We start from the raw sequence: 21,927 nt of genomic DNA on the forward strand, positions 1-21,927 counted from the left end.
TTTGTAGACCAGGCTGGCCTCGAACTCACAGAGATCCACCTGCCTCTGCCTCCCTGAGTGCTGGGATTAAAGGCGTGGGCCACCACGCTCGGTTCAGGCCCACAGCTCTTAACACTGAATTATTAGAGCTGCTGAGACTTAGAGTAGAGTTCCAGAGAAGAGTAATCAAGGTGGCCAGTAGAATATTGAGTTGTCTCACCGGCTCTACCAGATCGGAGACACTGAGGTCACGTCAGTATCTAGGAAGCGAGAGGCCTAGAGGAGAGCTAGTGCTTGGCAGCCGCGCTGCCTGAAGGCAGGTCCCGATACCAGGGTGAAAAACCAGTCCCGACACAAAGGCTGACACTCCCTAACCTTTATTCAAAACACAGCCCCGGTGTACACCCTTGTGCCCTCTCCGGATGCTGCCCATTGGTCCAACACCACTTCCGAGAAGATGTAAACTGATGGACTGCATAAAGCACATGGCCTCCTCCTTGTGTCAGGGTGGCACGTCCAAGGTGTATTAGGGAAGCAGCCCAGCTACCTGAGGCCTCCAAAGGGGGAGAGCTCGGGGTGATCAGGTAGCCCAGAGACAGACCCCTAAGCGTTCCACGCGGCGACTTCAGATGCTCGGTGCTCGGTTTAGCGTGGGTGTGGCCTCCCACTTGGGAAGAACAGGAGTCCAAGTCTTCAAGCAGACACTACAGATAAATTAGAGAGTCCAGATGTTTACAAAAGGCTTAATTTGAACTTCGTAAACGTTCACTTTGAGGGCTGGACGTGGTGGCGCACGCTGTGAGTTCGAGGGCAGCCTGGTCTACAAAGTGAGTCCAGGACAGCCAAGGCTACACAGAGAAACCCTGTCTGGGGGGGGGGAGTTCACTTTGAAACGGGGCTAGCCAATCAAACCATTCGTTCTGAATAAGTTTGAAATGCATCTGCTCCATCTCAATCACAAACTAGGGCCAGTTAAATATGCCAAAGGCTTATGTGGCGTTGATGCTCTAGGGAGAGAGAGATCGCAACGAACTCGGAAGTCACAACCCTTATCCGAACGGCCTAGAGCCAGAGGGTGGCCCTCCTAACAAGGACTACGGTGATTGGTCGCCGCTAGGACTATTGGGAAATGTAGTCGTTTCCCGGTCCTCTCCCTCTCCTTAGGTCCAAGTCAACTTGGACTACATTTCCCAAACAGAGCTCCGAGTCCAAACCTGCTACTAGAGAGAATCCCGGACAAAGGCACTTGGGTGAGGGGGCAGTTTGGAGTTGTAGTTTTTTGTCCAAAGCAGAACCAGCCGACGCCTGGGCGGGGGCGGACCAGAGACTACAACTCCCAGATGGCGCTCGTAGGGCGTTCGCTAGGCGGCTCGTACGAAAGAGGAACCCGCCTGGTGTATGGTGAGTGAGGGCCCTGGTCTGATGGAGGTGGCGGCTGCAGCTACAAGATAAGACTCCGGGTAACTTAGACTCCAGGACTGGCGCAAGGCCTAGCGGGACAGTGCCCACCCTGTCTCGCTGCCATTTTGTCAGCGATGTGGCGGTATGGGTGGAGCCGGGAGTGGAGCACGGTGGTTGCACGAATGGACAGATGAAGGGAGGGGAGGTTGAAAGGGAAGAGTGGACCGCCAGTAGCTCGGAGGTGCGCTGGAGCGGAGCAGGACGTGGGAGATGTGGGACTTCCTTTGTCTGTTGGTGTCATGAAACGGCCGAGGTTCTGCCACAGATGAGGACTTTGCTGTGGGACCCACTTGATCAGCGTGTTGCATTTCCTGCCGCATTTAGGCTTTTGGTCTTTGCAGCTCCCCCACCCCGACCCCCCGCAACTCTATTCCTACTGAAGTCTCTACTCGATAAGCCTATTAAATTTAAAGGTATCGAAGTTGGCCCAGTATTTTGTTTTTGCTGTTTTGAGAGGTTCTGGGCAGGTTGCCCCTGCCAGCTTTGGACTTGCTATCATCGTGCTCCTTACGTGAAGCTCTCTTGTCCACGAGCAGCACCTGTCACAGCACCTCTCAAAACTGCCACTCATATTTCTCCATGTTAATTTGGATCTATAAGGTACCTCATTAAAAAAAACAAACAAACAAGCAAACAAAAAACATCGCTTCCAGTCAGGCGTGGTGGCACACACCTTTAATCCTAGCACTCGAGAGGCCGAGGCTGGCAGATCTCTGAGTTCCAAGGCCCAAGGACAGCCAGGGCTACCCAGAAAAAAAACCCTATCTTAAAAAACAAAATAATAATAATGAACGAACATTTCATAGGGGCAGGAGAGATGGCTTAGTGGTTGAGAACGAGGATTGGACAAGAAAACCTGAGTTCTAGTCCCAGTCAGTACTCATGTCTAGGTGCTCACAGCCCACCTGCAGTTCCGATCTCAGGATCCAGCTCCCTCTTGTGGCCTCTACTGGCACCTGCATTTATGTTTATACACACACACACACACACACACACACACACATAATTACCTAATTAAAAATAAATACTTAAAAGAGAAACCCCAACCTAGTGCTGGAGAGGTGACTCAGCAATTAAGAGCACTTGCTGCTCTTGAGTGTGAGCCCTGTGGGTGCTTACAACTATCTGCAACTCCAGTTCCAGGTGATCTGACACCTAGATTAGTCTAAAACCATGAAATCGAAATCCACCTACCTCTGCTTCTGGAGTGGGATTGAAGGATTGTACCAACACTCTGGTGCTTTTTTATTTTTGTAACCCATTGAGTTCAGTTAATGCTGTCTGTTGGAATGTTATTGATCTTACTAGCTTGGTCTTGCACAAGTAGCCATAGCTTCAGTGAATTCATGAGTACAGTGGTGATATGTCCAGGAGACAGCAGGAGACTCTGGCTTTTAGTTTTATTTATTTTTCACTCTCGCTTTTAAATAATTCTTCTTCCTCCTCTTTTTCTTTCTCGAGACAGGGTTTCTCTGTGTAGCCTTGGCTATCCTGGACTCACTTTGTAGACCAAGTTGGCCTGGAACTCACAGTGATCCACCTGCCTGAGTGCTGGGATTACAGGCACTTGGCACTGCGTATCAGTTTTTTCTGTCCCCTCTTCCACAATCTTCCTTGAGCTTTGGGGAGGGGAGGGTTGAAATAGATGTCCTATTTATGACTGAGCACACTCATTTTCAGTTCTTCAACCACCAGATAGATTACCTTATCTATTCATTTGTTGACGCAGGATTTCACTATGTAGACCAGGCTGGCCTTGAACTCACAGAGCTCCTCCTGCCTCTGCCTCCAAAGTGCTGGGATTAAAGGTATGCGCCATGATGCCTGGCCTAGATTACCTTTTAAGGGAGAATATAATAGGATGTGACATTTTAATCTTTGGCACATGTACCCAGACCTGGATATCTGAGAGGTGATAGCATATTTCCTGTTCTAGTATTACCAGGGCAGTGGGAGGTGGTGCCCAACTAACCCTGAGGGACAGATGTACCCTCAGTGGCTCCCAAGGACGCTAGTCTTTGTTTAGCTGTCTAAGGATGAGAATCTATTCAAAAGAAAATTAATTTGAAAGTCATCATCTACATAAAGAGTTTGAGGCCATCCTGAAATACATAACACACACACACACACACACACACACACACACACACACACACACAGAGAGAGAGAGAGAGAGAGAGAGAGAGAGAGAGAGAGAGAGAGAGAGAGAGCGCTATGTGTGATCTGTACGCACATGCTTGTAATTCTAGCACTTGGGAGACAGTCTGGTCTACATAGTGAGTTCCAGGCAAGCTTGGACTTTATAATGAGATCCTTACTCCAAAAAAAAAAAAAAAAAAAAAAGTGCTGGGGAGCTAGCTCATTTAAAGGCACCTGCAGCTGGGTGTGGTGGAGCACACCTTTAATCCCAGCACTCAGGAGGCAGAGGCAGGCAGATTGCTGTGAGTTCGAGGTCAGCCTGGTCTACAGAGTGAGACCAGGACAGCCAGGGCCACACAGAGAAACCTTGTCTCGAAAAACAAACAAACAAAAAAAAGTGCCTGCAGAGCACGCGTGAGGGTCTGCGTTTGTGCCCACAGCACCCACATAAATGTGAGGCGTAGAGACAAGCAGATTCTTGAGCTTAATGACTGTCAGTTTAGCTGAATCAGTGAACTCCAGATTCAATGAAAGAGCCTGTCCCAGCAGGTGGGGCACACCTGTAATCCCAGCCCTTGGGAGGCAGAGATCTCTGGGGAGACCAGCCTGGTCTACAAAGCGAGTCCAGGACAGCCAGGGCTACACAGGGAAACCCTGTCTCAGAACAACCAACCCACCAACAACAACGAACTGTCTGGAAAAGTCGCTGGGTGGGGCCTGGGGAGATGGTTAGAGGCTAAGATGCAGGTGTAACCCTGAGAACGTGAATCCAGGGTCCCAGCCTGAGTGGGGAGAGGGGCATGCTGGCCTTGCAGCAAAAGTGATGCGGTCCAGGTTCAGTGAAAGACCTGTCTCAGGAAATATGGAGGGCTGCCCATGTTTATTCCCAGCATCTGAGCAGCAGAGACAGAAGGAACTGTGAGTTTGAGGCTAGCTGGTCTACATAGCCAGGGTAGCCAGTACTACATAGAGAAACCCCGTCTCCAAAACAAAGGATTGTGGGGTGTGATAGAGGAAGCCACCCATGACCCATCCCTGAGCACCAATGGACCATACACACATGCACCACACACAAAATAAGGTGGAGAGGGATTAAAGGCAGTGCTGACTTCTGGCTTACACACTTCCAAACATGCAGGTACACCACACACAACAGGAACGAACACACAGGTTGTCATTGAGATAGCTCAACAGCTTACGCACAGAGCTGAGTTTAGTTCCCAGGATTCCCATAGTGAGAAGAGAACTGACTCACAAGCTGTCTTCTGACCTCCATGCATGCCATAACACATGTGTATATATACACATAAATAATCAAAAATTATTATTATTATTTTTTTTTTGGTTTTTCGAGACAGGGTCTCTCTGTGTAGCCTTGGCTGTCCTGGACTCACTTTGTAGTCCAGGCTGGCCTCGAACTCACAGTGATCCACCTGCCTCTGCCTCCCGAGTGCTGGGATTAAAGGCGTGCGCCACCACGCCCGGCTAAAAATTTAAAAATTATATACAGAACTGCTGAACCAGTGAAGTGGCTCAGCGAGTAAAGGGGTTTACAGTCAAGTCTGACAACCTGAGTTTGATCTCTGGAACACACATGCTGAATGAAGAGAACTCACTGTTCTCTGACATCCACATACATGCTATCACGTGTTTCGTGGTGTGTGTGCATACTCATGTGCACATGCACAGACACACTAAGTGAATAAGTGCATGTTAAAGAACTGCCATATCTAACTAATTGGAAGACACTTCAATAAGACACGCGTGACTAATGACATGAGGAGATGCCAGCCATCACTAGTCAGGGAAATGCTGACAGCAATAAGATGCCACTATGTGCCCACCAGTACGTTCCAGATACTGGCGGCATGCAAACCCTGTAAGCTCTTCTGCTCTGCTGGTGGGAAAGTGAGGAGGTACCACTGTAGAAAAAGATTTGACAGGTTAAACACACCTCTCTGGTCCATTGCAAATTCCTTGGTATTTACCTATGAGAAATAGGAATACAGGTTCACATAGTGTGTGCTCGGGGATCTATGATTTCCAAAATAGAGCCAGCTCAGGGACCTGACAGTAGGTGATAGGTAAAGGAAGTGAGGTACAGCCACATGACATAGTAATGAGCAGAGCCTGCATAATACATCTAAAGAGCCTTGGTGTGAACGAAAGGAACCATTTATTTATTTATTTATTTATTTATTTATTTATTTGGGTTTTTGAGACAGGGTTTCTCTGTGTAGCCTCGGCTGTGCTGTACTCACTTTAGGCCAGGCTAGCCTCGAATTTACAGTAATCCGCCTGCCTCTCCCTCCCGAGTGCTGGGATTAAAGGTGTGCGCCACCACGCCTGGCGAAAGGAACCATTTATATCATGTTCTATTCATATGAAATTATGGGCTGCTTTGCAGTGACAAGGCCAGCTTGGTTGCCTGGGGCTGTAGGTTGAGGAAGGGGGCCTCATAGAATGCCCCAATACCAGTAGCTTTTTTGGTGCAGTAGTGGTGGTCTCATAGGTACACAATTTTCCCGAGCTCCCGGACTTATTTATTATTTATTTATTTATTTATTCATTCATTCATTCATTCATTCATTTATTATGTATACATTGCTCTGCCTGCTTGTGCCCCTACAGGCCAGAAGAGGACATCAGATCACATTATAGATGGTAGTGAACCACCATGTGGTTGCTGGGAATTGAACTCAGGACCTTTGGAAGAGGAGTCAATGCTCCTAACCACTGAGCCATTTCTCCAGCCCCCCTGACTTACTTATTTTAAGTAGATATGGTTTATTGTGTGGAAATTGTGCTTCAGTAAAGTTGACAAGTAACATAAGGCAGTGTTGATTTGAAATGTTGGACTTCTTTTACTTGACCTGGGCTTGAGCAGAAGGGTTTATTTAACATCTGGGTGTTTTCCTCCAGGGCAGAGAATTATGTTGTTAGGTAAGCAAATCTTAAATTCACAGAACAGTTGAATTTTGATTATATCCTATAGTTGAGGAGTGACCACACTATGATGTGAATATGTCTGTAAGATTTTCTTTCTTTCTTTCTTTCTTTCTTTCTTTCTTTCTTTCTTTCTTTCTTTCTTTCTTAAGATTTGTTATGTATACAGTGCTCTGCCTGCATGTACACTTGTACACCAGAAGAGGGCATCAGATCTCATTATAGATGGTTGTGAGCCACCATGTGGTTGCTGGAAATTGAAGCCAGGACCTCTGGAAGAGCAGACAGTGCTCTTAACCTCTGAACCATTTCTCCAGACCACAAATAAGGACTTTCACAAAGTGGGTGTGTAAGGAGTCCCAGATCTGTGAAAGAATCTTTTTTTAGTTTTTTGAGACAGGGTTTCTCTGTGTTAACTTGGCTGCCCTAGACCCCCTCTTTGTAGACTGGCCCCAAACTCACAGCAATCTGCCTGCCTCTGCCTCCCAAGTGCTTGGATTAAAGGCTTGCTCCTGGCTCTAAGACGTCACACCTTAAATAGAAGAGTTAAATCAAGGACAGAATGTATTTTGGAACTCAGCATGCATTACTGAAACAAAGAAAAAAGCATGTACTGCGTGCCAGAAAGGCTCTGGATAAGGTGTCACAGGTAACTCCCGAGCACTGCCTCTTGCCCCTTGCAGTGTGGGCATTTTCCTGACAGTCCTGGCTTAAACCCAGTATAAAGTGAATTATAGTGGATTCCCTTCCGCTGCTGATAGAACTAGAGCCACGTCATCCTAAAACCCTATGGGTCGTGTAGACCCACATAGTCGCTTCCCTGGGTCCTCGGGCGGGGCCTCTCACTGCCCTAGGTCAGAGAGGAGAGTCCCTTATTTTTAGCCTAAAGCTGAAACTTCTCTGTGTTCTCTCAGGGTTCTTCTACCAAAGTTCAGAATACTATTGTTCCAGAACTGGAGATGCCCAGCTTTGCTGCTATTTCAGTGCTGCAGAGGCCGCTGCTAAGTAAAAAGTCTTCATAGAGGTAACTTATTATTGTTGTTATTGATTATTATTATTATTATTATTATTATTATTATTATTATTATTATTATTTGAGGCAGGATCTCAGGTTGGTGTTGAATTTACTATGTAAACGTACTACTTTTTTTTTTTCCAAGACAGGGTTTCTCTGTGTAGCCTTGGCTGTCCTAGACTCACTCTGTAGACCAGGCTGGCCTTGAATTCACAGCGATCCACCTGCCTCACCTCCTGAGCGCTGCCTGGCTGTAACCGTATGGCTTTTGATCCTCTTGCCTCCAGCTCCCACGTGTTTGGATTACAGATGTGCAGCATCACACAGGTTATATGATAATGAAGATGAAACTTAGGGCTTTGTTCGTGCTGCTCAAGCACTTTCCAACTGAGCTACATCCTTAGTCTTTTAAGAGGTAACTTTAAGAGCTTGGCGTGGTGGCACACGCCTTTAATTCCAGTGCTTGGGAGGCAGAGGCAGGTGGACACTGTGAGTTTGAGGCCAGCCTGGTCTACAAAGCGAGTCCAAAGACAGCCAAGGCTACACAGTGAAACCTTGTCTCAAAAAACAAAAAACAAAAACAAAAAAAATAACAACAACAAGAGGTAAATTTATTGCCAGGTGTGGTGTCGCAGCCTGGTCTACAAAGGCAGTCCAGGATAGCCAAGGCTACACAAAGAAACTGTCTCAGAATTTTAAAAAGGTAACTTTATTGGTTTGTTTAAAGATTTATTTTCATTTTATGTGCTTAGGTCTTTTGCCTGCTTGTACCACACGCATGCAATGCTCTCAGTGGCCTGATCCCATGGAATTGGAGTTACAGACAGCTGCCATGTGGGTGATAGGGATTGAACTCAGGTCCTCTGGAAATGACTCAACTACTCAGCCAGCTCTCCAAAACTGGTTTTGTTTTTTGAGACAGAGTTTCATTATGGCCTGGAACTCACTAGGTAGGCCAAATTGTCCTCAAACTCATAAAGATCCTCCATACCCAGTTAACTTTTTTTTTTTTTTAAAGATTTATTTATGGGGCTGGAAAGATGGCTCAGTGGTTAAGATCACTGGCTGCTCTTCCAGAGGACCCGAGTTCAATTCCCAGCAACCACTTGGCAGCTGACAACTGTCTGTCACCCCAGTTCCAGCAGATCTGACACCCTCATATAGATATGCATGCAGACAAAATACCAATGTACATAAAATAAAAAAATAAAAAAGATTTACTTAAAAATTTAAAAAAGGGCTGGAGAGATGGCTCAGTGGTTAAGAGCACTGACTGCTCTTCCAAAGGACCCAAGTTCAGTTCTCAGCACCCACATGGCAGTTCACATCTGTCTGTAACTCCAAGATCTGAGACTCTCATACAGACATATATGCAGGCATAACACCAATGTACATAAAATAAAATTTTTTTTAAAAATTAAAAAGAAATAAAATAAATAAAAAAAATTTTTAAATTATGTATGCAGTACTCTGTCAGCACATACACCTGCACACCAGCAGAGGGCGTCAGCTCACACTATAGATGGTTGTGAGCCACCATGTGATTGCTGGGATTTAACTTAGTCACGGCCTCTGGGAGAGTAAACAGTGCTCTTAACCCCTGAGCCATCTCTAGCCCCCAGTTAACTTTTTATTCTTGTTTGTTTGTTTTTCAAGACAGGGTTTCTCTGTGTAGCCCTGGCTGTCCTGGATTCACTGTAGACCAGGCTAGCCTCAAATTCAAAGAGATCTCCTTGTCTCTGCCTCCCGAGTACTGAAATGAAATTAAAGGTGTGTACCATCGCTGTCTTGCCAATTTTTTTGTTTTTTTAAAGAGATAACCTTTAGGGGGCTGGATGGATGGCTCAGGGGTTATAATGAGCCTCTTCTGGTGGGCCCACCCACCAGTGGGCAGAACATTGTAGACATAGTAAATAAATAAATTTGAGAGAGAGAGAGAGAGAGAGAGAGAGAGAGAGAGAGAGAGAGAGAGAGAGAGAGAGAGAAAGAAACACCTTTCGGAGCTAGAGAGATGGCTCAGAGATTAAGAGCCCTGGTTGCTCTTTTAGAAGACCTGAGTTCAATTCCAAGCACCTACACAGAAGTTTACAACTGTCTGAAACTGCAGCTTCAGAGCATCCAATGCCCCCTTCTGGCCTCAAGAGTCCAGACACTACTACACAAACATGAGTGCAAGCAAAATGTACATACACATAAAAGGTAAAAAAAAAAATTTCGGGTGCACTGACACAGACTTGTAATCAAAGCACTTTGGGAGGCAGAGGCAGGCAGATCACTGTGAGTTCAAGGCCAGCCTGGTCTACAAAGAGTCCAGGACAGCCAGGGCTACACAGAGAAACCCTGTCTCAAACAAACAAACAGACCAAAAAAACCCTTTTTTTTTTTTTTAAAAAAGAGATTTATTTATTATGTATACAGTGTTCTGCCTGCATATACACCTGCATGCCAGAAGAGGGCACCAGATCTCATTATAGATGGTTGGGAGCCACCTTGTGGTTGCTGGGAAATTGAACTTAGGACCTCTGGAAGAGCAGCCGGTGCCCTTAACCTCTGAGCCATCTCTCCAGCCCCCCAAAAAACCTTTATGGCAAAAAGTATTCTTCAAATCTTATTTTGGACTGATTGATTGATTTATAGGTACCACGTTGTGAGTTAACGTAAGTTTGTTGTAAGAGGGACAGGGAGACTGGAGAGGTGGCTTGTGGTTAGGAGCACTTGATTTTGCAAAGGACCCACGTAGGGTTTCTAGCAACCCAGGTGCCAGCTCATAATTGTCTACAACTCCATCCGTGGATCTGATGCCCTCTTCTAGCCTCTGCAGGCGCTAAGGATACCTGTGATGTACATGCATACATACAGTTAAAACATTCATATACATAAAATAATATTTGAAAAAAATTAAAAGGGATGTAGAGGTGGTTCAGTTGCTTGCCTAGTATGCACAAAGCCTTGGGTTCAAGTCCCCGGCCCTGCGTAAACCAAGCTTGATGTTGCACATCGGTAATCACAGCACTCAGTGGTAGAAGCAGGAGATAAGAGAGATGGAGAGATGACTCAATAGTTAAGAGCACTCGGGAGCACTGGTTGCTCCCTCTGAAGGACCCAGGTTCAATTCCCAGCACCCACATGGCAGCTCACAACCATCTCTAACCCCAGGTCCAGGGGATCTGACACCCTCACACATACATACAAGGAGGCAGAACACCAGTATACATATGCTATAAATAACTAAGAAGAAGAGCACTGGCTAGTCTTCCAGAGGCCTGTGTTCTCTTCCCAGCACTCACATGGCGGCTTGCAACTGCAGCTGTTACAATCTGTAGCTCGAGCTCCAGTAGATCTGATGATCTTTTTTGGCTTCTGCTCATGGAACACAGACAAATATGAGGACATACATCATATACCTAAAAAAGAAATTTTTTTTTCAAGACAGGGTCTCTCTGTGTGGCCTTAGATGTCCTAGAACTCACTCTGTAGACCAGGCTGGCCTAGAACCCAGAGGTTCACCTGTCTCTGCCTCCTAAGTGCTTAGATTAAAGGTGTGTACCACCATTCCTGGCTTGTTATTATTCCTTTTTTCCCCCTTCGGTTTTTTGAGACAGGGTTTCTCTGTGTAGCCTTGGCTGTCCTGGACTTGCTTTGTAGACCAGGCTCGCCTCGAACTGACAGCGATCCACCTGCCTCTGCCTCCCAAGAGCTGGGATTAAAGGTGTGCGCCACCACGCCCGGCTTCACTATTACATTTTTCAGCATGGGTGCTACTCTGGACCATGGTTTTACATCCTCTTGTTTCCCCAGGTTCATAAAGGCAGAACCTGTATCACTGAGGATTCCCACTGAGCCCGTGTTTACCCCCACCCACTAGCTAAGACATGAGGGGGGGCCTCACGGGGACAAGTGTGTGTCTGCGTCCTGGGAAATCAAAGGCACAGTGGTCTTGCTTTCATAATTCTGACAGCATGATGTTTCTGGAAGCAGCACCAGGCCATCCCTCTCGATCAAGGCTTTGCTCACCTGCCTTGATTCCTGAGTTTTGAGTCTTAAAACTATGGTATGTGGCTGGGCGGTGGTGGCACACGCCTTTAATCCCAACACTCGGGAGGCAGAGGCAGGTGGATCGCTGTCAGATCAAGGCCAGCCTGGTCTACAAAGCGAGTCCAGGACAGCCAAGGATACACAGAGAAACCTTGTCTCGAAAAAACAAACATACGAAAAACCTATGGTATGTGGTGGTCAGGCCTATGAGCTCCCCACAGTCCTGTCTCTGCTGACAACTGATCCTCAGGTGATGAGGAGTTGGTATCTGTAGCTCTCGTCCTAGAGGGGCAGGTTAAGGTGCTTTGACTACATCATTGCTTCCCTGAAAAGCTGCCCCACCCTTTCCATTTCAGCCCTACCCTACCTGCTTTAGTCCTGCCCTCCCAGTTATGCCCCTCTCAGCCCCGCCCACCCTTGCCAGTCCCTCCTCCCTGCACACTGTTCTGTCTTGCAGATCTCTCTGTTAGCTCCCCAACATGGCACTGCAGTGTCTCATGCTCCTGGCTGGCCTTCTGATGGGAGGCATGAGCAAGTCCACAGAAAGCAAGGTGGGTAACCCTGTACCCAGTGACAATGGGTCTTTACCCCATAAAAATCTCAGTCTTTGAACTTAGGGCTCACTGAAGGTAGCCTAACCCTAACCCTGGGAGAATCCCCATAGAGTCTATTGCTAGGATTAGAGACCCTTGAACTCTACCTATCACCTGTTTATTCTGCTTTCTAGAAGTTTCTTTGCCAAACCTACTTATTGCTGTAGCTGACCTAGTATCTCTGCAGAGCCACCCTCCAGAGGTACCTGCTCAGTTGTTGCTTACTCAGGAGAGCTGGTGACTGGTAGGCACACATGGTCAAAGCCAGGGACCTCCAGGGGACTGAGCTTTGTTATCTCAAATAGAGGTGCCAGGATTCTGCTCTCCAAGGCAGACAGGATGAGGGCTTCACTGTTTGGGGTGACAGCATGAGAACCTCTTACTGACTTGGCCAAGGGTAACCAGGGGATGGCTTGTGTGCTGGGCCCTGGTTCTTCCCATGGTGGCTGCCCAGCCCCCAGGGCCCCTGTTCCCTCTGTGGAGGTTAAGAAGCAGAACTGACCTACATAATGGATCCTTGTTTTTTTTTTTGTTTGTTTGTTTTTTGGTTTTGTTTTGTTTTTCAATGCAGGATTTCTCTGTGTATCCTTTGCTGTCCTGGTCTTGCTTTGTAGACCAGGCTGGCCTGGAACTCAAAGTAATCCACCTGCCTCTGCCTTCCAAGTGTTGGGATTAAAGGCGTGTGCCAACATGCCCGGCTCTTTTTTAAGATAGAGTTTTTCTGTCTGTCCTGGAACTTGTTCCATAGACCAGGCTAACCTCAAACTCAGACATCCAGAGTATTGGGATTTAAAAGCATGTGCAACTACCCGGCTGGAACGCTGCCTTAAAAACAGAAATGAACAGGGTCAACAAGGTAGCTCTGCAGGTAAGGGGCATGCTGCCAAGCCTGATGCCCCCGAGTTTGTTCCCTGAAACCCACAGTTAAAGGACTCCCAAAAGTTGTCCTCTGACCTCCATGTACATGCCTACATTCACATATACACAACAACAACAACAACAACAACAACAATAATAATAATAATAATAAATAAATCAATAAATCTGAGTTTCATGGCATACGCCTTTAATCCTAGCATCTGGCAGGCAGAAACAGGTGGATCTCTATGAGTTTGAGGCCAGCCTGGTCTACACAGTAAGTTCCAGGACAACCAGAGCTAAAAAATGAAACCCTGCCTCACAATACAACAAACAAACAATAATAAAGTAAAATTTAGAAACTAAGAATAGAGAAAAGAACCGGGTGTGGTGGCGTACACCTTTAATCCCAGCACTCAAGGAAACAGGCAGGCAGAGCTCTATCAGTTCGAGGCCAGCCTGGTCCACAGAGTGAGTCTAGGCCAGCCAAGGCTACACAGAGAAGGCCTGTCTCCAAAGGGAGGGAGGGAGGGAAGGGGCAAACTTAATATGTTTTACATTTCTTGAGAGCTTCTATAAAGAAATAGGGACAGCTGTATATTTATGTTGGGTTTGGGGAGGAAAGTGTGATTGGATGGACGGCATGACCGGATGGTCGGTAACTAGGGGCCTAATCAGGCTGCTGCTCAGATTCGTGTCCCTATGGCTTTGGAGACCATAACTTGCCCTTTCAGCATAGGGAGGGCGCCTCTCTGTGAGGGCCTTAGCCTGTCCTTGCAGGTAAAGGGCAGGAAGGGAGTCAAAGGCTTCCTTTTGAGCTCTCTCCGGTGTCTTACGTATTCTATTTTAGGGCAGTTTGTTATGTGCCACATCATGCCAGGCTGTGCAAGGCCCAGGCCAGTTCACATAAATTCATTAGTTCTTACCCTTCCTGGATTTTGGGAGACTAGATAGTTAGTGTTGGACGCACCTGGTCACCTGACCCTAGAGAGTTTGGGAGTTGTGGGTGATGAGAAAGATAAAGCCCTGTTAGGACCAGTACTGTCCTTGACACAAGCTAGGCCCTTAACCAACCAGTCTCCCTGATGTCTCTCCTCTAGGCCCAGCAACTTGAGTGTTGTGTGGATGTGGTAGACTTCAATGCTACCTGCCCCGGCACAGGGTTATGTGGCCCAGGTAAGCACACCAGTCAGCACACCACCAGCATTCCCAGATGTCTTTTACTCCTCAGCGACAAAATAGCCGGGATAGCACAGGCTGTGGCATTGTGCAAAGGAGGCCTACCTGGGCTTCCTTCTTACGGAGCCTAACCACACCCTTGCTGAGTCCCTACAGGAACCTTTGGGGACTGTTGTTCTGTAAAGAGCTGAGGCACAGGGAAGAGGAGGAGGCTCAGAAGGAGACTAAGCCAGGGTAGTGCTTCTAGGAACTAAGCAGGTTTTTTTGGGTTTTGGTTTTGGTTTTTTCGAGAAAGGAGTTCTCTATGAAACAGCCCTGGCTGTCCTGGCCGTGCATTGTAGACCAGGCTGTTCTCGAACTCACAGAGATCTACCTGCCTCTGCCTCCCAAGTGCTGGGATTAAAGGCGTGCACCACCACCACTAGCTTGAACTGAGCGTTTTTGGATGTATCTTTTTAAAAACACTTTACTTTTTTTTTTTTAATGGATATGAGTGCTCTATTTACACCTGCAGGCCAGAAGAGGGCATTAGATCCCAGTATAGGTGGGTGTGAGCCGCCATGTGGTTGCTGGGAATTGAACCCAGAAGAGCAGACAGTGCTCTTAACTTCTGAACCATATCTCCACCCCCTGGAGGTATCTTTTTAAAGATTTATTTTTTATTTTTTAATTTTTAAACTTTTTTTATTTTTCCAAGACAAGGTTTCTCTATATTATCTTGGCTGTCCTGGACTTTCTTTGTAGGCCAGGCTGGCCTCAAACTCATAGCGATCTGCCTGCCTCTACCTCCCGAGTGCTGGGATTAAAGGCGTGCGCCACTACGCCCAGCTTTATTTTTATTTTATGTGTGAGTGTTTACCTGTGTATGTGTATATTGTGTGTGTGTGTGTGTGTGAGCGCATGCGTGGGTGTGTACCACATGCATACTTGATACCCTCAGAGACCAAAAGAGGGTATAAGATCCTCTAAATCTAGAATTACAGATGACTGAACCTACGTGTGGGTTCTGGGACCCAAACCCAGGTCTTCTTTAAGACTAGCAAGTGTACTTAACAGTTGAGCCATATCTCCAGCACCTATCTTGACCTTGGAGTATCCAGCAATGTCTGGAGGCATTTTTGGTCATCACAACTGGTGCTAAATTAGTCGAGGAGGATGCTTCTATCATCTGGAGGTAGAGGCCAGGGTGCTGTTCGCTAGCCTCAGTGCACAGAGGACAATCCAGCTTCAATGTCAGCATGCCAAAGGTGAGGTCCCTTACCCACCAAAGGTTTTAGGAGGCTATGAAGGTAGCACTTTCTGAAAGCAGCTAACCGAGGTCAGGGCTGGTGAGAGAGGTCAAATAGGGACATCCAGGGGAGGAAGACTGAAGTGAGGTGCCAGGGCCACCACTATCGTGGCCTGTCCTGAGGCAAGAAGTCTTTGTGGAAAAAGATGATCAGTCTTGGGTGGGTGACTCTGGGCTGCTGTTTATTTAGACTAGAATGGCCCAGAGCTAGAATGAGCTGATGTCTCGCTTAGACCACTTATTCATTACTGGTAATACTATCTCTGCCACCACAGGAATGCTTTTTTCTCCCCTCAACCCACCTATTCAAATCAGATGTTAGAAAACATTCATTATTAAGGTCCAGTGACCTATGGTTTAGCTCTACGTATTGGCCACTATCCAGCTTTGGCATCTAGTGCCCAGTCAGTGCATATAGAACATGTCTGCTCATCTTCTGTGTTGGGGATATTAGAAGGAAAGATATGCCCTGACCAGGTGGGAAACAGTTATCCACAAGTCACTAGCCAGTACAGGCTGGGTCACCCCAAGCATGAAGGTGTGGCTTTGGTCAATACATGTCTGGGATAGAAATTTGTCTTGATCCTGCTACAGAGACCCTGGGAAATGGCACAGGGACAACAAACAAACCTATGTACACCTGCCCCTGTGTTGAGGCCCAGTGAGGGTACACTGCTATGCTTAGGAGCTACCCTGATACACGGTGGGCAGCTACCTTGTATCCTGGAGGAAGTGATTCTGGTAGGTAGGCTCGACCTTCACATAGTACCTGTTAGTTTTAGGTTTGCACAGTCTCCTGAGGCATCCAGTAAAATGACTGCCTTAGTGACAGGCATCCACAGGAACTTGGTTGTGAGCGCTATACTTCCTGTTGAGTTTATTTCTTTTTCTGGAATTTTGCCTGTACCCCACACATTCCCACAGCACGTTAGTGTTCCTGGGTTGAAAATGACCAATTCACAATACAGAAAAGTTTGCATAAGACAGTGAGATGAGCCGGGCGTGGTGGCGCATGCCTTTAATCCCAGCACTTAGGAGGCAGAGGCAGGCGGATCGCTGTGAGTTCAAGGCCAGCCTGGTCTACAAAGCGAGTCCAGGACAGCCAAGGCTACACAGAGAAACCCTGTCTCGAAAAACAAAAAACAAACAAACAAACAAAAAAAAAAAAGACAGTGAGATGACCTTGACTTACTTTGGCTGAAAAACCCTGTCTCCTGGTGCAGGTTGCTACAGGCACTGGAATGCAGATGGGAGTGCTAGCTGTGTCCGGTGCTGGAATGGGACCCTCCCGACATACAACGGCTCTGAGTGCAGAATTCGTATGTCTTCTTCAAGCTATCTGCCCCTGCTCCCCCATACTTCACAGGGGTCCTCATGTCCAATTTGGGGAGAAACCGAGGGAACCACTGTACTTGTCCTCTCCAACAGTGAGGACAGTACTCACTTTCCCAAGAGTATTGTCTGTCAGTGAGCAGCCCCTTGGATCCTCTCAGAGTGCTCTGTTCACTGAGGACAGCTGTGGGTGAGACCGCTCCTTGCTTTCTCATCTCTAACTGAGACGTCCCTTTAGGACTATATGTGGGGGCCTCAGTCCATGGCCCTGGGTCTCAGGCATGGCCTGGGCCTCCTCTCAGTTCTGCTCTCCCACAGTCACTGGCCGGGGCACGCAGTTTCCCATGAACAGAAGCTCAGGGACACCTGGACAGCCACATTTTGGTAAGTCTCTTAGCTAATAGATCCAGAACTGTGCCTCTGCCTGGGACCCAGGCCTGGGGCACATCATTAGGGCTGGTACAGGCAGGAGTGCCAATCCTGAAGTTAAGTATTTTCTTCAAGGAACTGTGGTCAAGAAAAAGGTCTGGCGGGAGTCCAGCATCCCCTGGGGATGGAGTTATTTGGCTTGTGTGTGGACACGTGTGGGGATGCCACGGGAGGAAGACACTTCATGGTCTCCAAAGAGCTTCAGTTAATAGCAGCCCTCACTGCTGCCTATTTATGCTTAGCCTTTGCCTCATTCCGGGTCCGCTGTGACGCCCAGGCTGCTAGGATTGCGCTGCCCCATCCCAACTTGCTACTGTAGGATGTAGGCCTCTGTGAGGCTGCAAACGCACAGGCATACCTCCTGATCGTTGTCAAGAGGCCCACCTTAAGGAGGGCTGGGGAGTAAAGGGTGGAGGGATGTGTCTGGAGAAGCAGCGTGGCCAGGAAAGCAGGACAAAGGATGGCCTGGTGCTGCCAGAGAGAATGTCAAAGGCAGAGGAGCCGCATAGGTCAGGGAGCTGGGTTGAGCTCCAGCACAAGCCTGCCTTTTCTGAGGTGACTGAGTCACTTCAGGGACACATCATCCTGAGATGAACTCATCCTGCGTTAGTGGTGGATCCAGACAGGTGCAGTGGTGCTCGCCTGTAATCCCAGCACTCAGGAGGCAGAGGCAGGCGGGTCTCTTTGAGTTCGAGGCCAGCCTGTTCTGCAAAGAGAGTCCAGGACAGCCAGGGCTACACAGAGAAACTCTGTCTTGAAAAAAAAAAATAGTGATGGATCCTAGGCTTGGAGTCCTATTTTTCTTTTCTTTCTTGCTTTTTTTTTTCAAGACAGGGTTTTTCTGTGTAGCTCTGGCTGACCTGGAACTTACTCTGTAGACCAGGCTGGCCTCAAACTTAGAGATCTGCCTGCCTCTGCCTCTGCCTCTGCCTCTGCCTCTGCCTCTGCCTCTGCCTCTGCCTCTGCCTCTGCCCCTGCCTCTGCCTCCTAAGCACTGGGATTAAAGATGTGTGCTGCTGCCACCGGTTTGGAGTCCTATTCTGAGAACTCTCAGTCCTTCTGAGAGGTCTTAGAACATATCCCTCCTCTCAACTAGAAATTGCACTTGCACTCCAAAAAGGTGCTATTCTCACCAGTGGAAGCCAGTTATATAGAGTAATGGTGTAAGGAAATGACCTCCCATGGCAGTTAGGACTGTTCTGTCATCTACCTGCTCCTTAGTATGTGTTGACCCCAAACAAATGGGGATGAGCAGGAGGCAACTGCATGCATCAGAAGTGAGGAGTGGCAGAAGTGTCTGCTGCCAAGGGTGGAGGCTCTGACTCTCCTCCAAGAAGCTGAGGCCAGTCTAATGGAGAGAGCCCAGGACCTGATACTTGTGGAGCCTGGAATTAACCTAGGTCAGGAAACAGTAGGCAATACGATATCCCCTATCTTATGGCTAGGTGTGTTGGCCTGTGGAGAAGCCTAAGGACAGAGCCCTCGCTCTGACCTATGGCTAGCACCTAGTAGGGCCTCAAGTATGTTTAGGGAATGGTAGCCCCAAGGGTTAAGCAAGGAGTACTGGACAGCTATCTCCTAAGACTCGGGCTTTCCTGGCAGCTTTTGATTTGTCTGCAGGGGGTCCTCATGTGGCAGCTTCCCTCTTCCTGGGGACACTCTTCATCAGCTCATGCCTCATCCTCTCTGTGGCTGGGTTCTTCTACCTCAAGCGCTCCAGTAAGCTTCCTCAGGTTTTCTACAGGAAGAACAGAGGTACTTCCATCCGCCTGGCTTCAGGGTTGGTTACTGTCCAGAGTCTGTCCCCAGGCAGGGCCTTGGGGGTCCCCAGCAGGTACAGAGCAGGCACGGGGACTCCACTGTGCCCACACTCACCAACACCCTCAGATGCTGTTATAGCTGAGAATGTGTGGTGGGGCCCTGCTGCTTAGCGTTCCCCAGGTAAGAAGTGTGGCTGAGCAGCTGTCCAGGCTCAGGGTGCTCGGGGCACACAGAGCTGAGACAGCTGCTGGGCAGCAGGGTGACATATGCCTTTTTCTTCCCCAGCCCCTGCCCTACAGCCTGGTGAAACAGTAAGTAACCTGCCCAACTAGGCTGAGCAACCAGGGTTGAGCACCTCTGCCAGGCCATCCAAGTCTCATTCTGCCCTTCTCTTTTCAAGGCTGCAATGGTCCCTCTGCCACAGTCTTCAGGTACAGGCTGCAGCATGTTATGGGAGTCGGGTGGGAGGGTCTTACTGTGGACATCTTCAAAGCCTGTGTGATGGTTTTCTCAAAGATATAAAGGTCCCTCTCTGGGACCCGCCTTGCCTTCACTCATTCTAAGTAGACTGTTGGATAAGGCAGGGATGAGGACAGGTGCTCAGCAGGCACTGCTGCTCTTCCTTCTCATCAGCGTGCATGGTTCCCATGCTGTGTCTCCTGCAGCCATGTCTAAGTCTGGCTGTTTGAAAGCTGCAAGGAACAGGTTGGATCTTAAGCTTTTCCCTGCCAGGCCCATCTGGGCAGTGATAACCCATTACATAGAAGAGGAAGCCATGGCTGGTCCACAGTCATACAGCTACAAGCCCCAGAGAAGATTTACTTAACTGCTTTCCCCACCTCATTGTCTCGCTGCGCAAGGGCTTAGAATAGAGAACCAGTGACAGTGTTTCTCTCTTTTGAAGATAAAGTAGTTCCTTAATGAAGTTAGACATGCCTTGTTCCAATTAATACCTGTCTCAAGTTCTCCAAAGCAGCCTCCTCCCTGAGGACCTTACAGGTGTTGTCAGTGACCTGTACCACACAGCAACACACACACACTGGCCTCTTTAAGAAAACTATATCCCTTGATAGTTGTTGAAGCCGGAAGTTAGAAATTAAGATGTGAGGGTGAGAGACATGTATTCCAAGGCCTGGTGGATGGGGAATCCCTTGTGTCTCTTCCAGCTCCTAGGATCTCATACCTCCTGTGGCTTGTGGCCATACCAGCCATGTCTCTCTCTCCCTGTAGAGAGGGTACTAATTGGGTTCTAAGTCCACCTGATTAATCTAGGGTGATCTCACCTCCTATCCTAAATTACATCTGCACAGGCCTTTTCAAATGAGGCTTATAGCCGGGTGGTGGTGGCGCACGCCTTTAATCCCAGCATGCGGGAGGCAGAGGCAGGCGGATCACTTTGAGTTTGAGGCCAGCCTGGTCTACAGAGTCCAGGACAGCCAAGGCTACACAGAGAAACCCTATCTCAAAAAACAATCAATCAAACGAGGGTTGTGTTCATGGGCTTCAAAGCTCAGTGTGGTTCCGTCTTTAGAGGTTGCGTCCAACTCCCTGTGGTGCATAATGCAGGTATGGTTTGTGCTTTTGTCTTAAAGAATAGCTGTGCTATGGTCCAGGGCCTGGGGTCTGATAGGAAATAGCTGAGCTCATGGAGCCTCCATCAGAAGAAACTGTCTTTGTACAGTGTAGCCTGACGAGCTTCATTTTCTTGTTAAAATAAACACCATGTATGGGCTTTGTGCCCGTTGGCTGTTGACTGTGCTCCTGAGAGCCAACAGTGCAGGCAAAGACCTCAACTTACCTGGTAGTCTCTGACTCAGCTTGTCTCTGACCCCATTTCAGTGAGGAAGCCGAGGTACATCAGGCGTGAGCTGCATCCAGACAAGACTAAGGATCCATCTGCCTTCTCCACAGTGGAGGCCCACATCAGCAACGTCTGACTTCTAGAGGTCAACTGAGACTTCACAGTAGAGACCCAAGGCTCCACTCCAGTGAGCTTAATACACAAAGGGTCTTAAAATAGGCCAAAATTGGCTCTCAGTGACAGGCATAAACAGATGCTAGGGGGAGCCACCCTCCATGCCGTGAGTTCCTCACTGGATGGTTTCACAGGAGTAACCATTTGTTTATGAGACCCAAGGACTCAAGAGCAAGAAGTCATGTGGAGTCTGGGCCCCTTAGGAGTCACAACAAGGTTCCAGCATCTGTAACAGCTACAACACAGACCTGATCCAAATGGTCAAAACTTCTGGAGCCCGTAGTAGACAGGGCTCTCTCATCACCAAGCTGAGAAGAGTGAAACCAAGATCCTGACAGTGGAGAAAACACAACCTGGAAACTGGTACCAGAGATAGGCTGCTCCAGCGTCTACCTGCTAATTTACCTGCTGACCTCAAGGCACACATTTCTGAGAGTTGCAGAATGGAGTGTCCTGGGTTTCCTGATTCCAGAGGCCAGCAGAGCCTTGTCTCCCAGGGATAGACTGCTGTCCTTTCAGGCTGAGCATGCAAAGTAAAATGTTTGCCCATGGGGCCTCCATCTCTGAACACTTGAGGTCACTGGGCTTGTGAGGTCATGTTGGTCAGTGGCCCTTTCTTTGCTGTTCCAAGCCTCCAGGAGCAGTGCCTGTGAGCTGCTAGTGTGGCTGGTAGTATTGGCCATGTGCTCCTGTGGCAGCAGGTGTCCTGCTAACCAGTGCCACCTCTGTGTGGGCCAAGGGTGTCTAGCATCTTCAACACCAGGCACACAACTGAGGTTACTAACAGTGGGACGCGGTTGCTTTCCCAGACGTGAACCAGTGGCTCAGGTAACAGCAGTGATTTAAGGTTAGACCAATTAAACTAAACTAGATCTTCTCTCCTCTCGCTTTATTGTCCCAAGGGTCAGGTACTCAGTGTGTGGGAGCCGTCTCCTCC

At 48.1% G+C, this 21,927-nt stretch overlaps 1 protein-coding gene across 3 annotated transcripts; it reads left to right on the forward strand.

Annotated features, from left to right (window-relative positions):
* The first annotated feature begins 769 nt into the window (after positions 1 to 769).
* LOC311599602 (uncharacterized protein C1orf159) lies at positions 770 to 21,867 on the forward strand. Of its 3 annotated transcripts, none has more exons than XM_084785641.1 (10): positions 770 to 1,380; positions 7,440 to 7,549; positions 12,033 to 12,126; positions 14,127 to 14,202; positions 16,717 to 16,812; positions 17,144 to 17,209; positions 18,857 to 19,009; positions 19,301 to 19,326; positions 19,416 to 19,446; positions 20,855 to 21,867. In XM_084785641.1, the coding sequence occupies exons 3-10, from the start codon at positions 12,055 to 12,057 to the stop codon at positions 20,950 to 20,952; spliced, it is 618 nt and encodes a 205-aa protein (XP_084641767.1). In that variant the 5' UTR covers positions 770 to 1,380; positions 7,440 to 7,549; positions 12,033 to 12,054; the 3' UTR covers positions 20,953 to 21,867. The 3 variants fall into 3 exon arrangements, with proteins under 3 accessions (XP_084641767.1, XP_084641769.1, XP_084641768.1); XM_084785643.1 differs by having other exon boundaries at positions 780 to 1,380; positions 18,875 to 19,009; XM_084785642.1 differs by having other exon boundaries at positions 1,379 to 1,439.
* Positions 21,868 to 21,927: the final 60 nt, after the last annotated feature.

The sequence above is a fragment of the Acomys minous genome (assembly GCF_964271855.1).
Source record: "Acomys minous genome assembly, chromosome: 6".
NCBI classification, from domain to species: Eukaryota; Metazoa; Chordata; class Mammalia; order Rodentia; family Muridae; genus Acomys; species Acomys minous.